General features: G+C 42.3%; 1 protein-coding gene across 3 annotated transcripts in view; it reads right to left on the bottom strand.

Annotated features, from left to right (window-relative positions):
• Pitpnb (phosphatidylinositol transfer protein beta) overlaps positions 1 to 25,752 on the bottom strand; it is a 51,814-nt gene that overhangs the window by 25,334 nt on the left and 728 nt on the right. For 2 of the 3 annotated variants that reach the window (XM_038346544.1, XM_038346545.1), the window contains exons 2-7: positions 22,221 to 22,251; positions 19,295 to 19,440; positions 11,576 to 11,667; positions 10,958 to 10,965; positions 10,228 to 10,302; positions 9,193 to 9,276 (exon numbers count right to left, since the gene is read on the bottom strand). In XM_038346544.1, coding sequence (XP_038202472.1) covers positions 9,193 to 9,276; positions 10,228 to 10,302; positions 10,958 to 10,965; positions 11,576 to 11,667; positions 19,295 to 19,440; positions 22,221 to 22,251 — 436 coding nt within the window. The remainder of the gene's footprint in view (positions 1 to 9,192; positions 9,277 to 10,227; positions 10,303 to 10,957; positions 10,966 to 11,575; positions 11,668 to 19,294; positions 19,441 to 22,220; positions 22,252 to 25,752) is intronic. The other variant, XM_038346546.1, reaches the window with a different exon arrangement.

Here is a 25,752-nt window from a genome sequence, read left to right on the forward strand (position 1 = left end):
ACACTGTCATTACTATATTATACCCCTTAAAAATGAAGAGACTGTGACCCTGGTTGTCATGGCACACACCTTTAAAAACCTTAGTACTCAGGAGGTAGATGCACATGGATCTCTGATTTGGAGGCTAGCCTGGTCTTCACAATGAGATACCATCTCAAGAAATCAACAAATAGCCAAGTGGTGGTGGTGCATGCATTTAATCCTAACACTTGAGAGGTAGTAGGCAGATCTTTGTGAGTTCAAGGTCAGCCTGGTCTACAGAGTGAGTTCCAGGACAGCCAGGACTACACAGTGAAACCCTGTCCTGAAAAAACAAAATGAATGAATGAATGATGCTGTCCTGACTTTCTCATGTGCACCATGTACCCCCACCCTAACATCTCCATATGTCTATCTCCATATATAAACATACATACACATACAATTAATTATTTCAATGTAGGCATTTAAGAGTCTCGATACCAATGAAATAAGTTTTAACACAATAAACATGCCATTGTCAGCAAAGGTCCTCCTCATTCATTTTAAAACCAAATTGCACCTGAGATGTTTGGCAGTGTTCTAACACTTCTGTTCCCTTTTAACTGATGGCACATCACAGAAGATACCATAGCAAATGGTATCAGTTAACTAGGGAATGCCCTTTGCGGGCCGGGTGTGCCCTACCTGCCCTGCAGCTCCTCAATCCAGGATCCTGTGTGGTCTGTTGGCATAAAATTATAAAAACTATAAAGCCATTTCCTTTCTGTAAAAGCAGACTCCAGCACCACCATTTGTTGTGTTTTCTGAGCACTTCTGGACTGAGCCAGGCAGCATAGCACTCCAGCAATGCTAAATCATGCCCCCAGGGAAGGGAAAGGGTGTTCCCTGCTCAAACACATTACCCACAAACCCAGAGCAGGAATTAGGATGCTGTCCTCAATACTACATTCTAAAAACAGACTGTAGGACCTCTGTCCCTGCTCAGCTTAGGGAGCAGCCTCTAAGTATATCACAGTGCTGCCAGAGTGACCACACCTTCAATCCAGGACTGGGAGGCAGGGAACCAGCCTGGTCTATACAGCAAGTTCTGGGTCAGCAAGGGGTCCAGAGTAAGTCTCCTCAAATAAATACATAGAATAAAATAATTTAGACTTCTGAAAAAAATTTTAACAAGGAATTGCTCAAAACCATTTTCTGGCTCTCAGAATTCTCCCCTCCCCGGCCCCCCCCCCACTGTTTTTCTTCTAAAGCTGGTTTGTGGTGGGGTCCAGTCAGAAAGTACTTTTTGTGAAGATGTTTTTACACACTGATTTTTAACAGAAATGTACACATGAAAAAAGCAGTATGTTATTTTTCCACAAGAGGGCACTGCTGCCAATCATGTCTCCAAACACACCAGGAATCCACGCTGGAAGTACTTGACCATGTAAGGCAGTAGACTAAAGTAGGAAAATATTTTCACATTTATTTGTAATGGCAAGCATGCTTACATTTTATTTATACTCTCTTTGAAGATGGTGGGGCAGGAAGGGGGCCTTTACAACACCCTGCCCAGGGCTTGCTTCCCTGTGCAGCAAAGGCTGGTGAGATGAGTACATGTAAAGTGTGCCTCACAAGCACACGCAAGACCAGCCGCCTCAGACTTGGAGCTGCTTTCTCCTCCATTCAAGGGCTATCCCCTGCACGTGTCACACTGGCAGCTGGGTCACGGTCCTCCCACCTTCACACACGCACCACGAGCAAAGTTTCTGAAAGTCTCTTACACATTAGTGATCAGCTACAAACTCCTAAGATAGAACCAACTCCCTGCAAGCTGTTTTCTCTTACACGCTGCGCATGCGTGCACACTCACACACGCATGCACACACACAGCCAAATCACAGCTATATGGACAGACTGATGGCTTATCCAAACCATCAGGGTCCACCCACCACTGGTTAACCTGGAACTTTGAGTGAGATAACCCAGAAGAAAAATGTCAGCTCAAAAGCTGACAAATGGCTTAAATTAATATTTATTAAGCTTTTCTAGACAGATTCTATTCTAATTTTCAAAAGGGGAAAACCAAAAATAAAAAATAAGAATAAATAAAAAGAGGGGAAAAACCCCTAGTACAGACTGTTTAGGAAAGACAGTCTTCTCTCTTAAAAATTATATAATTATTCTTTTCTCTAGAAACAGAGCAGTAAAGCATATGCTACCAAGATTACAGATCAAATACATAAAGTGTAGGCGTGGCCTAACAGAACTCAAAATCAAAAGGCAATGCCTTTCCAAAAAGTCTGTTTCTGAGAACCAGGGAAGATGGACTGATGAACCAGCAACTGTTCCTTTGCCCGAAGTAAACTAATAGAGCTCTCTCAATCAGCTCTAGAAAGTGAAGCTGCCAGCCCGCCTTGGGGTCTGCTACCAGTGACTGCTAGAAATGACAGCCCTTCCTCAGGCTGAAAATTCCTTAATAGTGCAAGTAAAGGTTAAGTAAAGGTTGGGCCTTGATCTCCAACCGAGACTATTCTTGCTTCCAGATTCCTACTCTCTCTAATCTCTCCTGTGTGCTAGCACGCAGCTTCCCACAAGCGTACAGGAGCAGGGGCATGAGATTCTCCACAGGTGAGGAGTGATGAGCCTATACTCAAGGGAAGGGGAATGTCATCAACAACTCTCTTCCCCGTGAGGGGCCTGTGTCCACTAAGAGGACACCCCTAGGCTTGTTGACAGACCCTGGGTGGAAAAAGCTGCCTACAAGCTTTTCTACTGGAAAAAGATGTATGTGTACAGCGGTCGAGAGTCCACAATTGACAATCCTACGATCCTAGTCCAGGCAGTGGAGTAAGTACTAGGACACAAGGCAAAGTAGCACCCCAAGAGCACACTGTGAGCCTGCGGGGGAAAGACAGACAGGGAAAGGAAGGTGAGAAGGAAAGCACTGAGCATCAGCATGGTGGGGAAGGGCTCAAAGGGGCAAACAGCACTGAGAAAAGCCCAGAAAACTTCAAGCAGTACAGCTTGCTGAAGAGCCGCAGCAACAGCTGCCCCAGGCTCTGCAGGGGAGCACTGTGGGTGGGCGCTCTGTGCACGGTTTCCTGTGATCCAGGAATAGGTGCCTCTTCCTGCCCTTAGTGATCTATCACCATGTTCCTAAAACTGTGTCATTTTTGATCTTGAAATGCCTCATTTCAAAAAAATACTTTGACCACAAATAAAAATATCACACTCATGTTGAAACATAAGGGGACAATGTTATTCTTTGAACCTGCTGCATTTTAAGATGGGAGAAAAATATTGTGCAACACCATATTAAGTTATATTTTTATATTTTAAAAAATGGTGTGTGTGTGTGTGTGTGTGTTATGTCTGTAAAAGTGTGAGTACTTGTATACCATAGCACATGTGTGGGGAGCCAGAGGACAACTAGCAGGCATTGGCTCTCCTTATACCATGTGCATTCTGGGGACTGAACTCAGGTTTGTCAGCATGCTCCGTTATCTGAGGGCCATCTCATTGCACTACAACAGTATTTGTAAACCGTATCTTTCTAGTAATCTAATATTTCTGAATCACTAATATAGTGTTATTACTAACTACTTTAAAGCATACTAAAATGCATTACTTTAGATTTCAAAATTTTGAATTATCATTTCATCATTTCTACTAAAGAAAAGAGAGACCCATCTCTTTATATATATAACTATATATATATATAACTATATATATATAACTATATAGTTATAAAGTCACACAGCATGTATTAAGCCAGGAGAAAGGCTGACAAACCCTTTCTTATTTCACATAAATACCTTTAAATATGGTTCCAATTTCTTTTTTAAAACTGTGCTCATTTCTTTCAAATTACTTCCAAACTGAAGGACTCTGCTGTTAGTGGTGTGCATAGTTCAAGCTCATAAGCCTGCCTCTCCTGGGAAGTCACTTTTGTATACAAATCATGGAAAGCTACTTAGACAGAGTGCTGGGCATGATTAAAAGGGCCACATTCAGATTTTATACCTTAGGAAACAAAGCAGAAGCAGATGTCAAGGGCTGTATTTGTGTACATTCTGGAAATGAGCTGAGGCTATGCGTGAGCATCTCATCAGGGCAGTTAAAGAAACCCAAACATTTTGCTGTGGTTATGTATCAACAACAACCTTAGAAGGGGGAAATCTTTAAACTTACATTTGGGTGTTTTATGCTGTACACACAATCTATTAAGACACTTTTTAACCTGAACAAAAACAGACCACAAATAGCGGCTCAGAATCTTTGCAGTGCAGGCAGCATCATGTATTTCCCATCCTGTAGGATCATGAAGCGGTTGCAGCAGCACTGTGTCCATTACTGTCTGCACAATAAAATCCACCCTCTCTATCTTTTCCTACTTTCTTCTTTTTATTTTGTTTTTCTGAGATGGGGATCTCCCTATGTTGTCCATGCTGGTCTCAAACTACCCTCGTCCCTCAGCCTCCTGACTTCCTCATTTAAAATACCAGCAGCAACAACAAAACCAGCTAACGACTACAGGAAAAAAAAAAAAATCCAACAAAGCTCCACTGCAAAGTTCACTCCCCATCAAAAGTGTGCCTCTGAGTACAGTGCTGTCCTAGCCCAAGTGGTGCCCAAGGTACTGAGAAAACTGAAGGCAGGGAATGTGAGCAGGAACACAGGGGTTTGGGACAGAGGAGTGTGAAGGGACAGAGGTGTTCCGCTGGCACAGTGTGCTCTGTGACTGCTAAACTCCAGAGGAGGACCCTTACTTCTTGAAGGGTACAAATCTTACTGGCACTATACTTTAATGCCTCTTTCTCTCAAAGAGGAAGTCAGTTTTGCAAGATAGAGACAATCTAAAGAACAAAAGACACTGAGTGAGATATTTACACAGAAATATCATCAGACAGCCCACTGCTTTCTTTAAGAAATAATGCACTTGGGGCTCGAGAGATGGCTCAGAGGTTAAGCGCACTGGCTGCTCTTTCAGAGGTCCTGAGTTCAATTCCCAGCAACCACATGGTGGCTCACAACCATCTATGAGATCTGGTGCCCTCTTCTGGTGGTCAGGCATACATGCAATACAGAATATTGTATACATAATAAATAAATTTAAAAAAATGCACCTAAACCAAGTCTTATAAAATTTTTCCAAAAGGAATCAACAAAACACCCCTAATAACTCCCATACTTACATGCACATGATTCCTAAAGCAACTATGCTATGAAACTAAGTCACACTGACAGATTTTCACAACAAATCTTTGCTTCTAGAGTTATACTGACAACGCCACTTCAATTATACAAACACATCAGGACGCTTAGCCAAATATGTAGATACACCATGGGTCAAAACCAGTCCCTTCATACACGGCAAACACAGCTTCTAAAAGTGAGCAAACCCAGAAAGACAGCAAGAGTGAGACAGGAGCCACCTAACAGCCCAGCAGAGGGGCCAGCAAAGCAAGCCTGAGCAGTTCTGAACTGACCTCCCACCAGATGGAGTGAAAAGGTTCAAGAGTCCTTTCAAATTTTTGTTTTTTCTACTCTCAACGATTTTACATATGCCTTGAGTCTGACAGATCTTGACTACCTATTTTCTCAAAATTACTAATGTTTCATTTCTTATAAAGTGAACAGCAAAAAGAAAATAAACTCAACCATTTTAAGTTTGTTGTTATGAGCTTGCACTGGGCTGAAAGATGATGTCGAGTTAAAATGCTTGCAGCAGAAGCGGAAGTGTTCAGACCGAACACCCATGCAGCCATGTATGCTTCTCATGTACCTGCAGCCCCAGTATTGAGTGTTAGGAATATTTTCTAGCAGAACCTCTCCACCGGCGCAAAAAATTCCAATCAGACCAGATTAAACCAAATTAAATGCCTGTGTTTAATAGACAGCAGTCCCGCCAGGTGGTGACGCACGCCTTTAATCCCAGCACTTGGGAAGCAGAGGCAGGCGGATCTCTGTGAGTTCGAGGCCAGCCTGCTCTACAAGAGCTAGTTCCTGGACAGGCTCCAAAGCTACAGAGAAATCCTGTCTCAAAAAACCAAAAAGGGGAGGGGGGCGCTATGGTCCTGGATGGCCGGGAGCATGGCAGGGGGAAGACAGAAGGAACACACATGCAAACCCAAAACCAGGTGTTTCTTTTATCACCATGAGCTTGCACAGGTTCATCTTAAAGGGCACCTTTACCTTTCCTTGCTGCTCTTCCACAGTCATAGTGCAGAAGCCTAAGGAACAAGCTAACAGCAAGACTCTTTCCCGAGGTCCAGTTCTAAGTAGGAAAGACAGACACATGAACCAAGACTGTGACCCGAGAGTGTGACGCATGCATGAAAAAGGTGTAACAGACAGTCCCTTCAACCACTGCAACCCTACTTGTTTTTGCCTTTCTGGGCCTGAGTCCTTGGTGACCTTTTGTTCCCTGCAGCACTGTGAACCTCTACAACTTAGCTAGATCATGGTACTAGGCTGATCTTATCCAGACTGCAAGGCACTGCTACTGATCTTGAGTATGGAAAGTGTGTATTGACATATTGCCTGCTATGACAACACTGCCCTTTTAAAATTGCAAATGCATTCCTTTAAAAGTATCTTTTATTTATTTATGTGTGAGTACTTGTGCAGCTTATGTGCACCAGGTACTCACGGAGACCAAAGTGCATCAGATCCCCATGGAAATGGAGTCAGACAGTTGTGAGCCACCTAATGTGGTTGCTGGGAACTGAATCCAGGTCCCCTGTAAGAGCAGCAGCTCCAGTCCCTCAAGCTAGGTTCTTTCAATGTTACACCTGACATCCTACATCAGTTGCGCTTTCATTGTCGGGACTAAGAAAGCACACAGACCAAAAGACCCTGTGACACTAAGATGTCAGAGCAGTCACATGCCCAACAGTGGTGAAAGTCTGAGGAAAATGTAGTATTTCATCCAGTGTGATATGGGCAAGCCTAAAAAGATGAATACCAAAATATGCTACAATACAAATAAAACTTGAAATCATGCAGTCTAAGCAGCATCCAGACACAACAGGCCATGTGGTGCAAGAAATGCCCAACAGATAAATCCCAGCGGTCACAAAAAGCTGGGGTTAAGAAGGAATGGGGAATAAGGGTCTGGTAATCAGCAGTGAGTCCATCGGAACTAGACAGTAATGGCTGTATGACCGTGAATACTCACTATGCCACTGCAATGTACATTTTTAAAGGATTCAAAAGTTAACTTTTATGTTGTGTGCATTTTATCACAATAAAAAATGCTACTACAAATTCAATATATCTTAAATTTGCATTTACTCATATCTGAAATGTAAATTTGCAAATAGGAATTATGAACCCTGGAGAGCAAAACCACAGAAAATTGGGCCTGGGGAGATGGCTCGGCAGTTAAAAAGTGCTTGTTTCTCTTGAAGAAGATCAGAGTTTCCCACACCAAGCAGCTCACACCCTGTAACTCCAGATTCAAAGAACCTGATACCCTCTTCTGGCCTTCCAAGGCATCTACATGTACGCGCGCGCGCGCACACACACACACACACACACACACACACACACAAATCTTTGTACACATACAATTTAAAAGAGAAAAAATGCAGGTGAACACACACACAGTAGATAGTGTCACTGGGGCAGCCACCTGCACAGTGCAGCTGGCAATGACAGCCAGGCCTGCACATAGTAATCTAGTTACTACAAGGTGCCCATATTTAGTGCTGTGTGGTAGTCAGCCTCATTTGCACAAGATCAAACAGCTATGCACAGGGAGGTCACAAAACCTTGGCAAAGATCAAAGAGCCAAGAGATGGCAAAGCCATTGAATGTAAAACCTGTCACTGTACTTCCACCATATCTGTGACCAGCTAACCTGCTGACTAACTGCCTCTCACATCCTAGATACTTCTCCTTTCACTACTCTTTTACATACAGTAAATAATGGCTAAAAGATATCCCCAACAAAAAGACACCCTTTGAATGATCCTCATTTGAACAGATTAAAATAGCCTCCTTTACATAATTTCAAAGGTGAAAATATCCTTGAAATTGAGGTAACTTCATATCACAGTACAATTAAAAACAAACAAACCCAAATTAGGATCACCCCCACTATTCAGTGCCCACATATTTATCTTTATATTTATCGATGTGTGATGGTGCATGTGTTTGCAGAGCCCAGGGGTCAGCCTCAGGCAACGCCGTCTAGCACTGGGACTATATTCACTAAACCATCGCCCTAGCTCAACACTGAAATTCTAAGTAGGGAGGGAGGGGCCCTAAAAGAGCGGTGTCCAGCCTAGTCACGATCAACTTCAACCCCAGGTGTTTCTGACAAAAGTCAGAGACTTTTGTTTTAGATTTACCTTTATATTTTGTATTTGAGTTATTTCTGCTGAGTTGACAACACTGCTTAAATTCAGAGACCACACACTAAAAACAGAAATGGTAGGGGACACTGAACAACCAAACCAGGGAAGTACCAGCAGAGCAGAAGACAATCTTTGGCTATCACAGCTATGAAATCAATATAGTACCTGCATGCTATAGGCCTGAGTTAGTATTTGCCAACTCCAGAAAACCAAAACAAGTAAGGGTCTTCACCTGGCATGGGGAAGGGAGATTAAGTGAGGAGAGGCAAGTACAGATACTTACAATTAGTAAGAATCAAAACAGAGCTAGCTAGGAAGATGGCTCAGTGCGTAAAGGTCAGCCTCATGACCTGAGTTTTGACCCCATAACCCATGTGAAGGTGGAAGGAGAGAATCAACTCATGAAAGTTGTTCCTCTGACCTCTACGTGTGCTGTGCATTAAACCCACACATATAAAATTTAAAAAGCTTAACAAGCAAAATAATCCAAATAGCATGCTAGCTGGTTAAACGATCATAAATGATTCTAACAGGACTAGCCTTAACTGAGCTAATGAAAGTAAGGAAGATTTTTACTTTCTTACTCATACATAAAAAGTATAAAATACCTGTGTGACTTTTAAGCAGTAAACGAAAGTGTTTTGGAAACACTTCTTGAGCAAACGCTCTCTAACATAAGCAAGGCACTTTTTCCTTGCCCACAGCAAAGGAGACGATCACCTTCTCTTCCTCCAGGGCCTGTGTTGTCCAGAACAGACCTGAGTGCCAGGATCATTTCAGTGCAGAAATGCAGACTATACAAAAGACAGAAGGTAACTTTGAGATGTGAAGAGGACATATCAAGATGCCATCAAATAGTACTCACTGCCGGTTCAACTTGACTTCGATCTGCAATGTCTATGTGGACAATTTCAACAGTTTTCCATGTGTTTGGATCTAAACCATGAACCTGTGAGAAACAGAATACTTTAGTGTGTTCTTTTTCAGGAAAGCACTACATTTCCATATGTTATCTCAGCCTGAGAACCTCAGAATACAGTATGGGATAAATTACTATTTCAGAAAATAGCAGCTGGTAATCTTGAGATCTAGACAGTTTTTACTCTTTGTATTGCTTCCCTAATGAGGGGTGGATGTATACATGAGAAATCTGTCAGGGCAATTTTATAGTAGAGCTAAAAGGTGATTTGTGTAACAAAATGTATTTTGCCTGTTTAATGCAAATGATATAAGCACAGTGTTTGGAACCCTTAAATTCTATGCTAGCAAAGGTAACATGACAACCAGACTTCAACAAGCTGCACTAGGGGTTAGAAGAGTGGTTTTCAATGCTGTGACCCTTTAACACAATTCCACATGCAGCGGTGACCCCGATCATAAAATTATTTTTGTGCTGCTCCATAACTGTAATTTTGCTACTGTTATGAACAGTGAAGTGGAAATAAACATGAGAGTAAACAACCGCTCTGGTGAACAGAGGGAAACCGTCTAATACCCCAGGTAAGGATTAGATGCCGCACCACCTGTGAGTCACCCATGTCCTCCTTGCTCCAGGAAGAGAGCTGCTGATAAAACAGTGATCTCAGAAGAGTCCACTCACGCATTAAGGCAAGGACTGATAGAGGAAGCTGATTTGTGTCTGGCTTCCCTGCCTCACCCTAATGGCATAGAAGTGCTGCCAGGAGCTTGTCTAATCCCGGGTCATCATCGCACTAAGGAGAGTAGACTGTTTTCAGTAATCCGCTTTCCCACAGCCTTCTTCACTCAAGTGAAGAGTTGGTACCGTGAGCTGGCACCATTCTGATGGGGCTGGTAATCAAACCCAGGGCCTTGTACATGTAGACCAAGCCACCATGAAGCAGCTACATGCCGGCCCTTTAAGTGCATAGTGGAAACTTACATTTTCTAATGTTCCTAAGTCAGGTTTGTGCCATGTTTCAATTTTGATGAAGAAGTCATCTTTCATATATTCATTCTGCAGAGAACACAAGAAAGTGATGCATCCTTCACAGTTCTTCGGGAGTCTTTCCAAGCACAGTACCCCAGTGTGGCCCTCTTTCCAAATCCAAATAAACTCCCCATTTTATTTAGATTTATTTTTATTTTGTGTATGAGTGTTTTGCCTACATCTATGAACATGGGCCACACATGTTGTCTGGTACCTGCCAAAGTCAGAAGAGGGAATCGGAGTCCCTGGAACTTGATTTATGGATGGTTGTGAACCACCATGTGGGTGCTAGGAACCGAACCTGAGTCCTCTAGAAGAGCAACCTTCTTAATTCAAGTGCTCTTAATGGTCAAGATGAATCTCCAGCCCCAGCACCTGATTTCTGGGGCTTGTTGGGTACAGCAAACGACACTTGCATAATTCAAGCACTCCCACTTGTCAGGCAGCACAAGGGCAGAGAAAAGGCAATTTTCTGAGCAATTCTGACATTCAAAGGAGTACCAAAAGCAGAGCAGAACCAATAAGAAGCGTGAGGTGAGGCAAGCTTAGGACATATGAGGTAGGAACGGCACAGGGAGGACACAGGACAGGCCATGAAGCAATGGGGGCTTAAGCAAAAAGTGAGCAGCAGCTAGGATTAGGATGCAAAAACAAAGTTTAAGGAATACTATGTGCTACTCACCGTTACAACTGAGGCAGAGAGAAGAGGCGGGCAGCAAAACAAGAAAAACTTCAATTAGATGGAGTCAAAACAGCCTGTCCCCATATTTATATACGGGACTAACATAACATATCCCAAACATATAACACTTAGTAGCTTATATCTTCAAAATGGTCCCAATACAAGTGACACCAAGAAATCCTTAATTTAGATTATGGAGCACAAAGCAATATGGAAAACAATCTACCTTAATTTAAAATAATGCTAATAAGAATATCGCAAAAGCATAACATCATATATTAAGACAGTTTGGGAAATAAATCTTTAACATCCTCTAAGAGTGCTGTTGGAGCACAACAAAAGACACCTCTGGGTGTACAAGACCTTTATAATTTCTGTGTTTACTTGATCTTTCCAAAGCCAACAGTTAGCAGGACTTCCATATAGCTGCCATCTGGGAATGGGATACGCACAGGTCTGAGGAGGAAACCAGTGGTTCCCGTGGCCATCACCCACGCAATAGTTGACGACCTAAGACCCTACAGGAGGCTTTACTTGGTTTAATCCTCAAGACCAGGGCATTTAGTGTCCCTCTCCTCATAAGAGCAGCAGGGTGCAATACTGCTGGAACCAGCTTACTTGTTCTACAGTAGGGGTAAGCATTCCAGGCTTTCTCATGAAACACCAAGGAGCCCTCGGGAGCAATCATCCTTACAAACGCAGGAACTTTGCTGTAAGGAGAGAGATGTTGGATACATTTTCAACTATACCATCATTTTTGTTTCTATCAAAAATGTTACAACATTCTAAATCTGATGAACTATACAGCACTAACAGTTTATTTCAATCCCAAAATAATCAAGTACCAAATTGTTAAAAAATGATGAAGAAAGTTTAGCTATATAAAAGAAGTTTGTGTGTGTGTATTTTATATTTTGGTGGTTCTGGGTATGGAACCCAGGACTTTACACACGGTAGGGGAGCACTGTACCACTAAGCTTCATCTCCACCCTTCTAAATGTGTGTGGTCCTCACCATCTACCGAGTGTGAATCAACTTCCCTGAAATCCCACAGGTGACTGACGCTACCCAGCCCACACACGGCCACAACACTGGCATTCACGTGGCCAGGCTTCCCCACAACAGAAGCATGCCACTTGCTGGGAGTTTGTATTATCTACCTTAAAGTCACAAAAATTGAACCACAATGTCTATGATGTATCTAGAATTTTGAAAACCCCCCAAGCCTTGAAAACTGGCTGCCGAGGTTAAAGGGAGGTGCTTTCCTCATTTAAATGTCCCAGGAACACCATAAGGCAAGTACTGTTCCATTATCTCAGTTAAATCATAGAAGCCAAACTACATCATACCCCCAACTTTAAACATTTTATATATTCTTTACATATCATAGTAAAATTCAAACTTATTTATTTAATAAGACAGAGAACAAAGTAAGCAAACTTGGGAGCCAGGAAGGACTTCTGACTGGATTAAGGGTGAGCAAGTTAACAGGAGCCATTCCTAAACTCAATGCTGGAGGCTAAACAAAGCACCCTTGGGAAGCCTCACACCACCCAGAAAGCTGTGCGGCACAAAGAGAGAAACAAAAATGCCAGGCCCAAAGGACACGACACGGGTGGAGTACCTCGCTGGGGAGTTTCACTATTCAGACAAATTACATCACAGGAAAAAAATATATATAGTTTGAATGGTAGGGCAAGCAACAATCCTAGGGCAGACATAAAGAATTTTCCATGTGCTTTCATACCCTTCAAAGATAACAATGAATGAAGGTCAATTCTCTGAGCATTTATTCTTTTCAAATTGTAGGCTAACTAATACCAACTTCAGAAATATCAAATCAGGGTAACTAAAAAGGATGTTGTCTTAAAGGCAAAGGCAAGTTGGGGAGAAGTATGAGACCCAAGCTCCATCCCTAGAACCTATGTAAAAAAAAAGTCAAGCACAAGCTTGTAATCTCAGCTCTGAGAAGCTAGAGAATGGAGGATTCCTGGGGCTTGCTGGTCAGACAGCATAACCTAGTGGGCAAGCTCCTGGTGCATGCCTCAGAAGACAAGGTAGGGGCTGGTAAGACATCTCAGTGGGTAAGGGTACTTGTCACCAAGCCTGATGACTTGAGTTCAATCCTTAGGGAGAAAGCTGATTCCCAGTTGTCCTCTAACCTCCCCATGTGTGCCATGGCACACATACACACACATCTCATTGCTGACTTGAGGCCTCTACACATAATGCATACTCATAAGCATGTGAGCATGCATATACAAGTTCACCTACACATTTACCGCACATCAAGTGTAAACCTCACACAGCTAAGAAGTAGAACCGACAGTCCTTATGCAATGTGAGGTCCAACAGAGCATAATGTAATACCTACGCGTAATTAGAATGCACTTCATCTCAGAATACGGCAAATAACCTGTCAATTGTTTAGCCAGTCAACTTAGAAAAAAAGGTTGGCCAAATTCCCTAGAGATTACATCAGAAACAGTTTATTCTGCAAGGCCCAACAGTGGAAAAAGTTTAATACCTATAAACCAGTATAAAACCTGCTTACCTCCCAGTGTGCATACTCAAGAAGGCCAGAGGATGCTAAGTGCCCTGTCCTATGACTTTCCACTTTATTCCTTTGAAAAAGTCTCCCACCAAACCTGGAGCTATCCTGAATGCCAGCAAGCTCCTGTAATCCTCCCATCTCTGTCCACCACAGAGCTGGGGTTCCAGGTGTACAGTCACATCCAGTTTTCCTGAGTGCTAGGGATTTGAACTCTGATCTTATTTTTGCTCAACAAGCACTATGGCCCAACATGCCCACTTCTAGTATTTTCCACCTAACCTCGACTGCCTCCTATCATAGCTCCAGAAGACTGTTCTACCATTCAAGTTCCTAACCTCGACTGCCTCCTATCATAGCTCCAGAAGACTGCTTCTACCATTCAAGTTCCTAACCTCGACTGCCTCCTATCATAGCTCCAGAAGACTGCTTCTACCATTCAAGTTCCTAACCTCGACTGCCTCCTATCATAGCTCCAGAAGACTGTTCTACCATTCAAGTTCCTAACCTCGACTGCCTCCTATCATAGCTCCAGAAGACTGCTTCTACCATTCAAGTTCCTAACCTCGACTGCCTCCTATCATAGCTCCAGAAGACTGCTTCTACCATTCAAGTTCCTAACCTCGACTGCCTCCTATCATAGCTCCAGAAGACTGCTTCTACCATTCAAGTTCCTTTTTAAAATCTCAGTTATGAAATTTCCACTTCTGAGCTAGGGGCTCCAAACTCACTACAGGTTTGCCCTTAGCATAAGAACATTCACGGGTAAGCTTCTCTTCATGACTAGTAATGACTAGACCTGGGGAAATGTGTACCTGGAATAAACAAAATGTAATTTAAATTCAGATTTTAAGAAATCTTCATTAGTGAACATTTTTCACATTCTTTTAAAAAATATTTATTTATTATGTATACAATATTCTGTCACTGTGTATGCCTGCAGGCCAGAAGAGGGCACCAGACCCCATTACAGATGGTTGTGAGCCACCATGTGGTTGCTGGGAATTGAACTCAGGACCTTTGGAAGAGCAGGTAATGCTCTTAACCTCTGAGCCATCTCTCCAGCCCCCCATTTTTCACATTCTTAACAAGGCAACTAGAAGTTAGGTATCATTTTTCCTCTATCTCTTATCTATCTTAAATTATCTATCTTCCTCTATCACGTTGATTAATGAGAATCACTTTAAAAGCTTAGAGAGCCTGAGAAAAGGAAACGACAGTAAATAAACTTATGAAATGGAACTAGGCCTTCAAAGTTCTCTCCTCTCTCCTCCCCTAAGCATTCACGAGACAGTTCTGATGTTCTTAGCAGATCTCACCTCAAAGTACCCTGTCTAGATGTGGGCTGGCAAAGAGAAGCCCATAGCACGAAGGTTCTCTCAGAAGGCACGCCTCTGTCACACACTTTAAGAATATTCAACCTGGGGATCAAAGTCAAATGCGGTATTTTATCCTACTGTGTTGAAAGGAGGCTGTATTAAGATCTGATCATAATGGAACAATGGTCATAAACCCATTTGTTCCCAGACAGGGCAGCTACAGGTAAATGCAGGTGCCACCAGGAGCCAAAGGCATCAGATTCACCAGAGCTGGAGCTGAAGTTACATGTGAGCTGCTGGACATGGGTGTTGGGACCTGAACTCCAGTCCTCTGCAACAACAATACAACTGAGCAGTCTCTCCAGCTCAGGGCAGAAAACTGTCACAGAATGACAGGAAAAACAAGAGAGACTTACATGGCTTAAATGACTCTAATTGCCACGCTGGGGGGCTTGGAAACAATGAACCAACAGGAGCAATCCCAAAACTGCTGTCCTTTCAGGAAAGAAAACAGAAACAATGGAAGACAAAAACCAAGAACCACACCACAGGGCAGAGCATGTTGCAGGAGAGGAAACAGCATGACAGCAAGGCCTGAGCTACGGCAGTTCCTAGCATGGCTACTGTAAGTGACCAAAGGAAGACGATGACCAGACAGGGGTGCCAACAAGCTGCAGCATGAAGCTCATTTTTTGTCTTACATGAGAGCTGTGGAAAGCTTTGAGAACGAGAACAACACATCCTGGGTCAAATTTTAAGATTACTCTGGCTCTGTGTGGAAAATTAAACCAAGTGGAAGAGGGGGGCAGAATGAATGGTGGGGCAAAATTGATTCCAAATGGACAAAGACCTAGTAGTGAAGAGTGGCATGTGCCGGTGACCTGGGATAAGCACAAACAAAACCAGTAAATTGGAACTTCATTTAAAATAATAACAGTAGCATAATAATAATAAACTGTTGCGGCTTCAAAAGGTACTCCTTAGAAAATAAAATCAGCCCAGGGAATAGGGGAGCTCTGCAAACCACTTCTCTGACAGGCCTAACACTCAGGTGTCCTGCACAGTCAAGAGCAGCTAGGCTGGGTGCGGCAGTGCAGTCTACAGCTCTAACACTCAAAGAGGCTGAGCAGGAGGATCACAAGTAGGAACCTGACCTACACGAGGAGACAAGTTAAAAAACAAAACACCAAAAAACCCAAAATAATAATTGAACAACATTTTTTCTTCATACACAAGCGGCTATATTCAAGAAGCCAAGGAGTCTAGACTTTGGTTACTGTGGGTCAAGTGAAATACAGAATTTCACAATTTGCTAAAATAAGGTGTTGGTGGTCTAAACAAAATCTTCGATTCTACTGATATTAAGTGGGGACAGGGCACACAACTTAACTAAAAAATTAAATGCTAAGCCCATAAACAAGGCTAGTAGGCACCACCTAAAATGTAACACAAGTCCCTTAAAGGGCCTGTACTGACATCAGCCTTTCCTAGGATCAAGGCTTTCTTTGACGCTAAGTCATCTGTGCCCTTTTGTGATGTGGTTATCCGGTGGCTTATCAGTGTGACAGCAATGAATCTGAGAGGCCTGCCCACATCCCATAGTCTTTCTTGCTCCCTGACAGTAGCAATGGTCTGCATGGTCTCTATTGATGGCAACGTTCTGGCTATCTCTCCCATGAAGTTCCATCACTGTTGCCCTCTCTCCTGTTCTTCTTTTATGCTTCCCTGTATTTCTATCTACAGCTACCATTTTGGACAGGGGCTGAAGGGTCTGGTAAGAGTGGACACAAATTCAAGCAGCCCTCACCACCGTTAGGCCCCTTCTGCTCCTTCTCAGGGGACCTGTGCTCACTGGATTCTCAAATGGGTTCCTCAGGCCTGGGACTTCATACTCAGAGCAAAAGAGAAATTAAAAGTCAAAGTATGCAAGCCTCTCACTTACTGACCACGGCAAGTGTGCATTCCTATGACTTCTTGGCAAAACTCATCAACTGTCCATGTCTCAGAACTTGTACATGGAAAATGTAGAGTGACTCTGGCTCCTTCACTGCTCCAGGAGACCAAGAACACAGGAAGGCTGCCTCCAGAGACCTGGTACTACCAAGCCTCAAAGTTCTATCCTGTCCAAATAAGCTTTTGAGCAATAATACCAACTGCAGTGACCATATTTATAGCTCTCTTCAACTAAGAGTTACTATTTATGGCTGGAGAGTTACCTAAATCAAATGTTTCGAAAGTGGTATTTAATAGTCTTCTTTCCCATAAAAATGCAATCACCCATATCTTAGCAGCAAGTGATAAACATTCCTCACATTTTAATGACTTTCTAGGGTTTTTATCTGATTAGGTTTTAAAAACATGGAACACTGTATGAATACCTAATGGTCCAGTAATAGACCTTTTCTACATAACAAGGTGCCATTTTTCTAATATCTGAACCTTTATGTTTCAAACAAAAGATATTTCACATTTATTTCAAGAGGTGTTCTGGTTGGTTTTCTATCAACTTGACACAAGCTACTCATCTGGGAATAAGAACTTCTAAGAAAAGGCCTCCACCAGATTGCCTGCCGGCAAGTCTGTAATCTAAGTGCATTTTCTTGATTAATGATTGATGAGGAAGGGCCTCCAGCCACTGGGGATAGACACCACCCCGAGTAGGTAGTCCTGGGTGCTACAGGAAAGCAGAATGAGCAAGCCAGGGGGAGCAGGCTGCTAAAGTGGTACTCTGCCAGGGTCTGCTTCAGTTCCTGTCTTGATGTGCCCCTTTGTAAGCCAAATGAACTCTTTTCTCACCTAGCTATTTTTGGTCAAGGTGTTTTGCCACAGCAATGCAACAAGCTAATGTTTTCACATTTGGAACTGTAATCTACAAAGGGTTATCACAGACCAATACAAATATGACACATTAAACCCTCCAGCTTATTTTAGCACTCCCAGAAAGAGTTCAGTGCTTTTAATAAGGAACTTTTAGTTGTTTGTAGAACTGAATTAATGGATGGATCAAAAATTATAGTGAAAGAGAGGATGCAGAAATGGGTCAGTGGTTGAGAGAACTTGGTAAGAGTTTAGTTTCCAGCACACACACCTGGTGTATCACTATACCCTGCGACCCTCCTCTGGCCTCCACAGACAACTCCTCTCTTGTGACACACACACACACACACACAAATATAACTTTATAAAAGAAAATAATGATAAAATTTAAGCTTAATCACCCAAGTTCATCTACAACTTCAAGGTGCTTTAGGAATACAAGTAAGATTTACTTGAATGTACAGCAAAGAAAACCAAGATAAGCAAAGAAGCCTGCCCAACCTTAAGAGACAGGGAGGGGGTCTGCAAATGCCTGAGAGCCATCTCTACTCTCAGTTATGCATTTTTCTATCATAAAAAAAAATATCTGAAGGAAAAGGTATGGGTAAGATTCAAGACTCCAGCTTCAGAGGAATGCACAAGGGATCCAATCATACTCATAAAAAAAAAAAATCAAAAATGGAAACTGGCAAAAATTCAAAACAGAAAAATTTGGAAGACTAGTATATGGAACTTTGAAGGACGACTGAAACCGCCATGGCTTTCCAGGCCATGTCCTAAGGCACAGGCATCTAAGACAACCAGAAAGTATGCTATAACACAAAAATGTACTAAACTATAAATTATCTAAAATTTTAATTTTCATTCCCTACCCTGTAGGAAACAGGTAAATAAACTATGCTGGGCCCATGAGAACCTGACGTCAATCCCCAAAACCATGTCAACATGCCAAGGAGCAGAGAGTGACCTATATCTACAATCCCAGTTCCAGTCCAGGTCAATACACGCCCTACCTCAGAGGGGACCATCTTCCTGAGCACAATACTGAGCTGTATTCTGGCCTCCCCACAAACACTGGCACTCACACTTACTCAAGAACCTACATACTCACACACATTAAAAAAGAAAAACAAACAAACAAAATAAATAAATAAAAAAGGATGAACTAGGATCCGGAAGGATAAACCCTTAAGTATTTCAAGTGTTTCTCTTTTTAAGAATACTGATGGCAAGGAGTGAGGATGAATTACGTATTTTTACTCTATGTATATGAGTGGTTTGCCTGTATGTGTACTACATGTGTGCCTGGTACCCATGGTGCTGGATCTCTTGGAGATAGAGCGGTGGACGGCTGTGAATCATCATGTGAGATCTGGGAACCAAACCCAGGTCCTCTATAAGAGCAGCCAGTGCTCTTGACCAGTGATCTTCTCTCTCCAGGTTGAGAATGAAGATTTAATTTTATATTCCGCCCTACTGTTTGAACTTTTGTTATAGACAATGCTCTTTGATAATTTAGTATAAACATAAGGGGGTCCACAATAAATTGAAGCACAACACACCGTCACCACATATTATAGCTCAGAAGGCCTACTCATAAGGAGGTTGCCAGGTAAGGTACTGCAGGTCACAGGTGGAAACCCCACTTGCCTCTTCAGGTGGTAAATTTTGTGTGTGTACTGCCCCTTCTCTCCATCCTTCTCATAAGGTTCATTCTTCAAGACTTCGATTCCTTCTCCACCGCCAGTTTCATTCTTACTCGCTTCTGCAACAGAGTAAAGCTGTCCAACCTGATACTGAAATTCCAAAGAGCAGAGTTTTACTGAGTCAATAAAAGCTGCAGAACTTTCCTAAGTTAAAACTTTAATAAAGATGATAAAGAAAAATCCAAACCATTCAGCATGTGTTCTACATGGAAACAGAACTCAAATGACAATGTCGGATGATCACATATTTCCATGGTTCACAACCAAAACTTACTTATATAACATTATGTATCAAGAGAATGTTAGCACTTAGTTCAACTTTTGAACCATGAATTTGTACCCTGTGAAACATTTTTATGTTTCTTACATCTTAGACGTGTAACCTTAAGGCTGAGCAACCCGCTAGCTCTCCATTCTCAGTAATGAAGAGTATGTTGTGCGGTAGTAAAAGCCTCAAGACCTTTTAGCACAGCTCTGGGTCTCTTCTATGATCAAAGACACACGTGCCAATTTGGCCCTTGCTCCGCTGAAATGATACAGTATTCGGTATCCCAGGTCAGAACTTTTCAACAAAATTCTCCAATAAGCACAAATGTTCTAGAAATATAAGCATGTAAGCATTAGCATGAAAGGCTGGTTAGTGCTCAGTCATTCCTATTTCATAGTGAACCAGGGATCTCAGTGGTAGGGCAGTTCCCATGAGTCAGCAGTATTGAACTGTGCACTAACAGTCACCATAAGGGGCAAAACCAAGGCTCTTATGCGCTCACTTGTTCCAGGGACTAAACCATGGGACTACTGCCAATCTCTTCAAATTTGATTAAGACAGCTTAAAGCAGTATTTTTCTCCTTTATAAGCTATTTTAAAAGTAAAGGCACAAAATTTTACCTCTAGAACTCATAATTCAAAGCTAAAATTATACTTGAGAGAATAAAAGGATCATTAAAGTTCAGGAAGTACTCCCATCCAGTGCTCACAAGGGATGCAATTTTGTGCTGGCTAGCTTAATAGCCCTACTCCCAAGCAGTATTACTCGATTTGATTTGGAAGGGTCTGAAAGGCTGGAACTAAAGAAATTTCTCAGTGCTCCCAAGTATCTACTTGAGACTCTGTATGGACTGAGATGGGCATGGTGGGCCACACCTTTAGTCCCATCACTCAGGAAGCAGAGGCAGGTAGAGCTCCGTGAGTTTGGGGCCAGCCTGGCTCACAGAGTTCCAGGACAGCCAGGGCTGCTACACAGAGAAACCTTGTCTCAAAAAACCAAAACTAACCAACAAAAGAATCTGGACTGCAGGGGAAGCTGTTCCCTCTGTTTCCTGACATGTTGCCTGGGTTAGTCTAATGCCACTGTCATAATTCTTAAGTCCTTCACAAACTACTTTCAATACGTCAGATTTCAAAACAGGATTAAAATGTCTTTAAAACAGAGGACAAATTTGGTCTAACAAAAATCCATAAGAAACAAAATGATTGGAATCCCCAAAAGACTAATGAATTGGTAACTTAAAGCATGCTACTAGGTTTTCTCATTGGTGTTGTTTGAAAAATAACGCAGGGTCAGGTATGGTGGCCCACACCTTTAATCCCAAAACTGAGGAGACATAGGGAGCTCTAGGACATGCAGGGTTACACAGTGAAACCCTGTCTCAAAAATCCAAAAAAGAATAACTCAGACTCAGGGAAGGGGGGCATGCTTGTTAAATCTGAGTATAACAAAAAGCTGAAAAAAAATCTGAGGTGACAATATCAAGACTCCAGATTTCAATAAGTTGTTTCAATCAGCTACCCCCCCCCCCAGCCGCAATAAACCCTACAAAATAAATGTCAAGTTCCACCTCTGAGTTCAATTAATCAATTGTACAAACAAAGAGCAGGTTTGTGATGTGATGAAACTCCAGCCCTATTCAGTCACCACACAGCTGTACTCAAGACCTCACAAAAACCACTTCTTTTCTCAGTTCTGCTTTTGCCTGTCCTTCTGTTACCTGTCACTTCTTAGCTTACCAGTCTGCTCTGTCCGACATCCAACTCTCTGCTTCAGGTCTACTGTCAGCTGAGGAACTAATATGTACACGTTCAGAAGGGCCCTGGGGGTTGAGCTAGGCTACACCTGCCAATTCCTCAGACACCTGTACTGCAGGATGTGGGTTTTCCGCTAATGCCCAAGACCATAATCCCGATGTCAGCTGATGGCAAGATCACATCTAGAGTACCTTTTTAGTGCAGAGCAACAACTATGGTGCATGTAGCAGTGAAGTCAGCTGTGTAAAGTCATAAGGTCACAAATTAGCATAAATGGGATACACTGGGAATGTTTAACTTGTTAAAGTAGAACAGAGGTCTTGTGGGTGGCGAGGTTGGCAGGCAGAGGTACCACCAGAAAAGCTCAAGTGTTACCACAGGAGAAGGCTCAACTCACACGTGTTACAGAAAAGCAAGTTGTACGTAAAGACAAATGTCCAGTAGTAAAGGAGGCCACTTCTTCTCCCAGCAGCAAGCTTTCTCACATAGGAAATACTTAAATTGAGACAGGAACCTCATTTTTCTGGGATAGCGTTGAAAGAATTTCTACATTGGTTAAACTATTTTCTACTGATTCTTCCAAATGAGACAATATAACAGAAATTTATTTACAATTATCTGTAATATGACTCATTTTATCACAAAAACTGGAAAGAGAAAGAAAATGAAGGCAGAGAATATAACTCATTGGTAAACTGCTCGCCTAGCATGTCAGAGGCCCTGGGTCCAAAAGCCAGGACTGCACAAAAAGAAAAGGCAAAAGCAAATGCATATTACAAGAGCAGTATAGACTAGTAGAGCAGTAAACCACACCAACGGGATGTGCAGAGCCAAAACAACTTACCTCTTGAACAGAACACGGCAAAACCACACGACTAAAAAGAAAAAGAAAAGAATATACATTACATATTGATACGGCTTTAAAACACACATCTCTAGACTCAATGTAACCTCAGTATTTTTTTTCTTTTTCTTTCTTTCTTTTTTCTTTTTTGAGATGGGCTTTCTCTATGTATCCCTGCTGTTGTAGAACTTACTCTGAAACCCAGGCTGGCCTCAAATGCAGACAGAGATCCACCTGCCTCTGCCTCCTCAGTGGTAGGATTAAAGGTGTTTGCCACCACTGCCTGGCTTGGCATTTTAGATTTAGTGACACAGTGGACAAGAATGCCATTTATGGGAGAGGGTGTTTGCAAGCCTAGGGCCCTAAGGGTCTCAAGCACAAGTCTAAGACTGCCATTGTTGAACTTGGAGGGCTACCGGCTTCACTGCCACAGGATCTGAGATGCAGGGGTTTGATTTTGTGCAGGGTGAGCAAGCATGAGCAAGGCCCGTCATGTGCAGACTCTGGTCAGGTCACTCACTCACCACACACGTGCTATCTCTGGTACACATGTACCTTTTTAAAGGTTTATTTTTATGTGTATGAGAGAACACCCACAAAAACCAGCAGATGGCACTGCAGGTACAGGAGGTCACAAGCCACTCAACATGGGTCTTCTGTGACAGCAGTCAGAGCTCTCTCTAACCCTATGCATATTTTATTTTTGACATTTCTCTCAGAATACAAACATGCCTTGAAGTCCACAAATGACTGTTTCCAGAAAAGTCCCTCCATAACCTAATTACTCAAGTTTACTGAGACAAAAGTGAAGGGCTTTAGAACAAGCAGAAACGCCTGTAAAGGAGACAGCCTCACACCTTATAAATCCCATACCCTCCCAAGGCAGGGCCAGTAGAAGGTGGATCTGTGTTTGATACTGTCCTATTCGGGCTAGTGGACATCACAAAGGTTATCTTTAGAGTTCAATTTACTATAACACAGTACAAGACAATGACTCAAGTCTACAACTACGTTGTGTTTTATCAGAACCTCAGTTTTTACTTCCAGATTTTTGACAAGGAAATCCCTTATTTCTACAAAACAGGTTTACTGTTATTTTCTCCCCCTAGTACAGGTCACTGTCACCCTGTGTAACAGTGATCTAAAAACCATGGACACCCAACACTCAGAAAAGCCCCAAACTTCTATTTCTCATGGGAAACAAACAGGCTGTTAAGTCCCTCCATAAATCCTCTGCCCCTACAGTGCATAGTAACTTGCTGCCTCATTCCACAGGACGTAAACTAGAGAAAGGCAAGCGAGAAAGAGGGGTTCAGATACCTTTTTTAGGGCCTGTAACACAGGATAAAGAATTTATTAAGTTCATTAATGGAGCAATGGAAATGCTGGAGGATTCCCCCAAGAATGACATAGTTACGGCTGATCTCAGAAGACCATCTGCAGGTGGCTGGGAACATGAAGAATAAGGCAAAGAAGTCTTCTGAGGAGCTTTTCAAGAATTATTATTATTAATATTGAAGAACTGAACAAAGATGTAGGACTGTAGAAAGGGAGAGATGGAAGAAAGGAAGTCTTCACCAAAGTTTTACAAAACCAAAGAACCACAGTTGGGTAATTTTAACACTTACGAGCAGAAGATGCCCATTTATGTTTAACAACACTCTCAGAGAAATCTCTTTCATGAAACAAAAGTGGCTATGACATTTAGAATGATAAATCTAATTCACAAACTTCTCTAAAGATCCTCATCAAAGTGTTTTTCCAAACAGAACCAGCAACAAAGAGTTTAAAACCAAGACTTTACACTAATGGCAACTTCGTCTATTGCTCGATAACTGCAGGGACCAATCTACCCTGAGAGTTGTCTCCTGTCTTGTCTTGTTTGAGAACAGAGTCTTACTATGCAGCCCTGGCTGCCCTGGAACTCACAAAGATCATCTCTCTCGGTGCTGGTATTAAAGGCATGCATTACCAAACCTGGCCCTGGAAGCTATTTTTAATTCTTTGATTCTTATTTTAAAAAAAAATAGATGTCTTAAGATGATAAACATCTATGATAGTATTTTACTTTACCAACATCTTCACATAGGAACACCTACTCATTGTCTGTGTTCAAAAACAAACTGAATGGAGTTGACTACAGAAAATTCACTTCATTTAATGGCACTGAGTATACTTACACTGTGCTGAACACAGAACACATTAACAGGAAACAGTCTTTATCTTAAAAGCCTAGATGGAGGGGAAAAAAAAAAACTAGGGGAGACCGCCATGAAGACTAAGCATCAAAAACTTTAACATATGATGCTTTCAGAAAAATAATCAGATATTGGATAAATATCAGCATTTATTAACTCAGTGCATTTAAATGTTCACAAAGTAAAGGTCTACAAAAGACAGGGCTGGAGAAATGACTCAGAGGTACTGCTCTTGCAGAGGATCTGAGTTCATTTCCCAGCATCTACATTAGACAACTCACAACCACCTCTAGGTCCAGTTCCAACTGGATCCAATGTATCCGGCCTCCACGGGCATCCATACTCAGCTGTGCAGCTACAACTGACACACACTGTCCTGTCTGTCTCATAGTCTCCTGTCTTACTATCTGCCACTAGAATAATAAATGAGGTGATGTTTGCAAGATACATTGTTAAAATCACTTGGAAAAAATTTTTCATACAAGCTCAAAGTTCAGTACTATGAATATGGTTTAAATGCAAATCTTTGTTCCATGCAGAACGTAAAAGTAAGCCTTTTTCAGGTTCCCTGTCACTAACAAAAAGCAGTGACTGTTCAGACCAGATATGGGTCAGCAGGCAAATGCACTTAACTCCTCCATTCTACCTGAGTTCCAGCCACAGGACCCTAATGGGGGCAGAGAACTGACTCCTTCAGGTCGTCCTCTGACCTTCGAAAGCATGCTGTGGCTCCTGCCTGTACAAACATAAGCTCGCACAAATGTAATCTGTCATCAATTCATGAACAAATGTTTGCGGAGGGGCTGGAGAAATGGCTCAGTGGCTAAGAGGCCTTGCTGCTCTTTCAGAGGATCTGAGTTCGGTTTCCAGCACCCACATGGTGGCTCATTACCCTCCTCAATGCCCTCTTCTTCAAGAGCACTGCACGATGTGGCGCACATGCACACATGCAGGCAAACATTCACGCACATAAAGATAAATATAAAAAAACCCCCAAATGTTTGCTAACCATCTTAAAGACTTTCTAAGAGCTGGGTATCAGAGTGAGTATAGTGTGCACCGCAGAGAGAACACGAAAACAACATAAACTGCCCGAGGTGGTGAGCTACTAATTTGAGGAAAAAGCAGAAAACAGACTGGCCCTGAGTTAAGCCTTTATGCAGAGCAACACAAGAATAATAAGGGGATCTTGTGATGCTGGGATGGGCAAGAGAAAATGTAGATGAGCAGAAAATAGAATCTGGGCAGTGTTAAGTAGAGGCACTGTGCTAGTGATTTTTGTTTGTTTGTTTAAACAAAGTTGACATTAATACAGATAAGCTGCCTACCCAGCT

Source organism: Arvicola amphibius, chromosome 10 (genome assembly GCF_903992535.2).
Source record: "Arvicola amphibius chromosome 10, mArvAmp1.2, whole genome shotgun sequence".
Classification (NCBI taxonomy): domain Eukaryota; kingdom Metazoa; phylum Chordata; class Mammalia; order Rodentia; family Cricetidae; genus Arvicola; species Arvicola amphibius.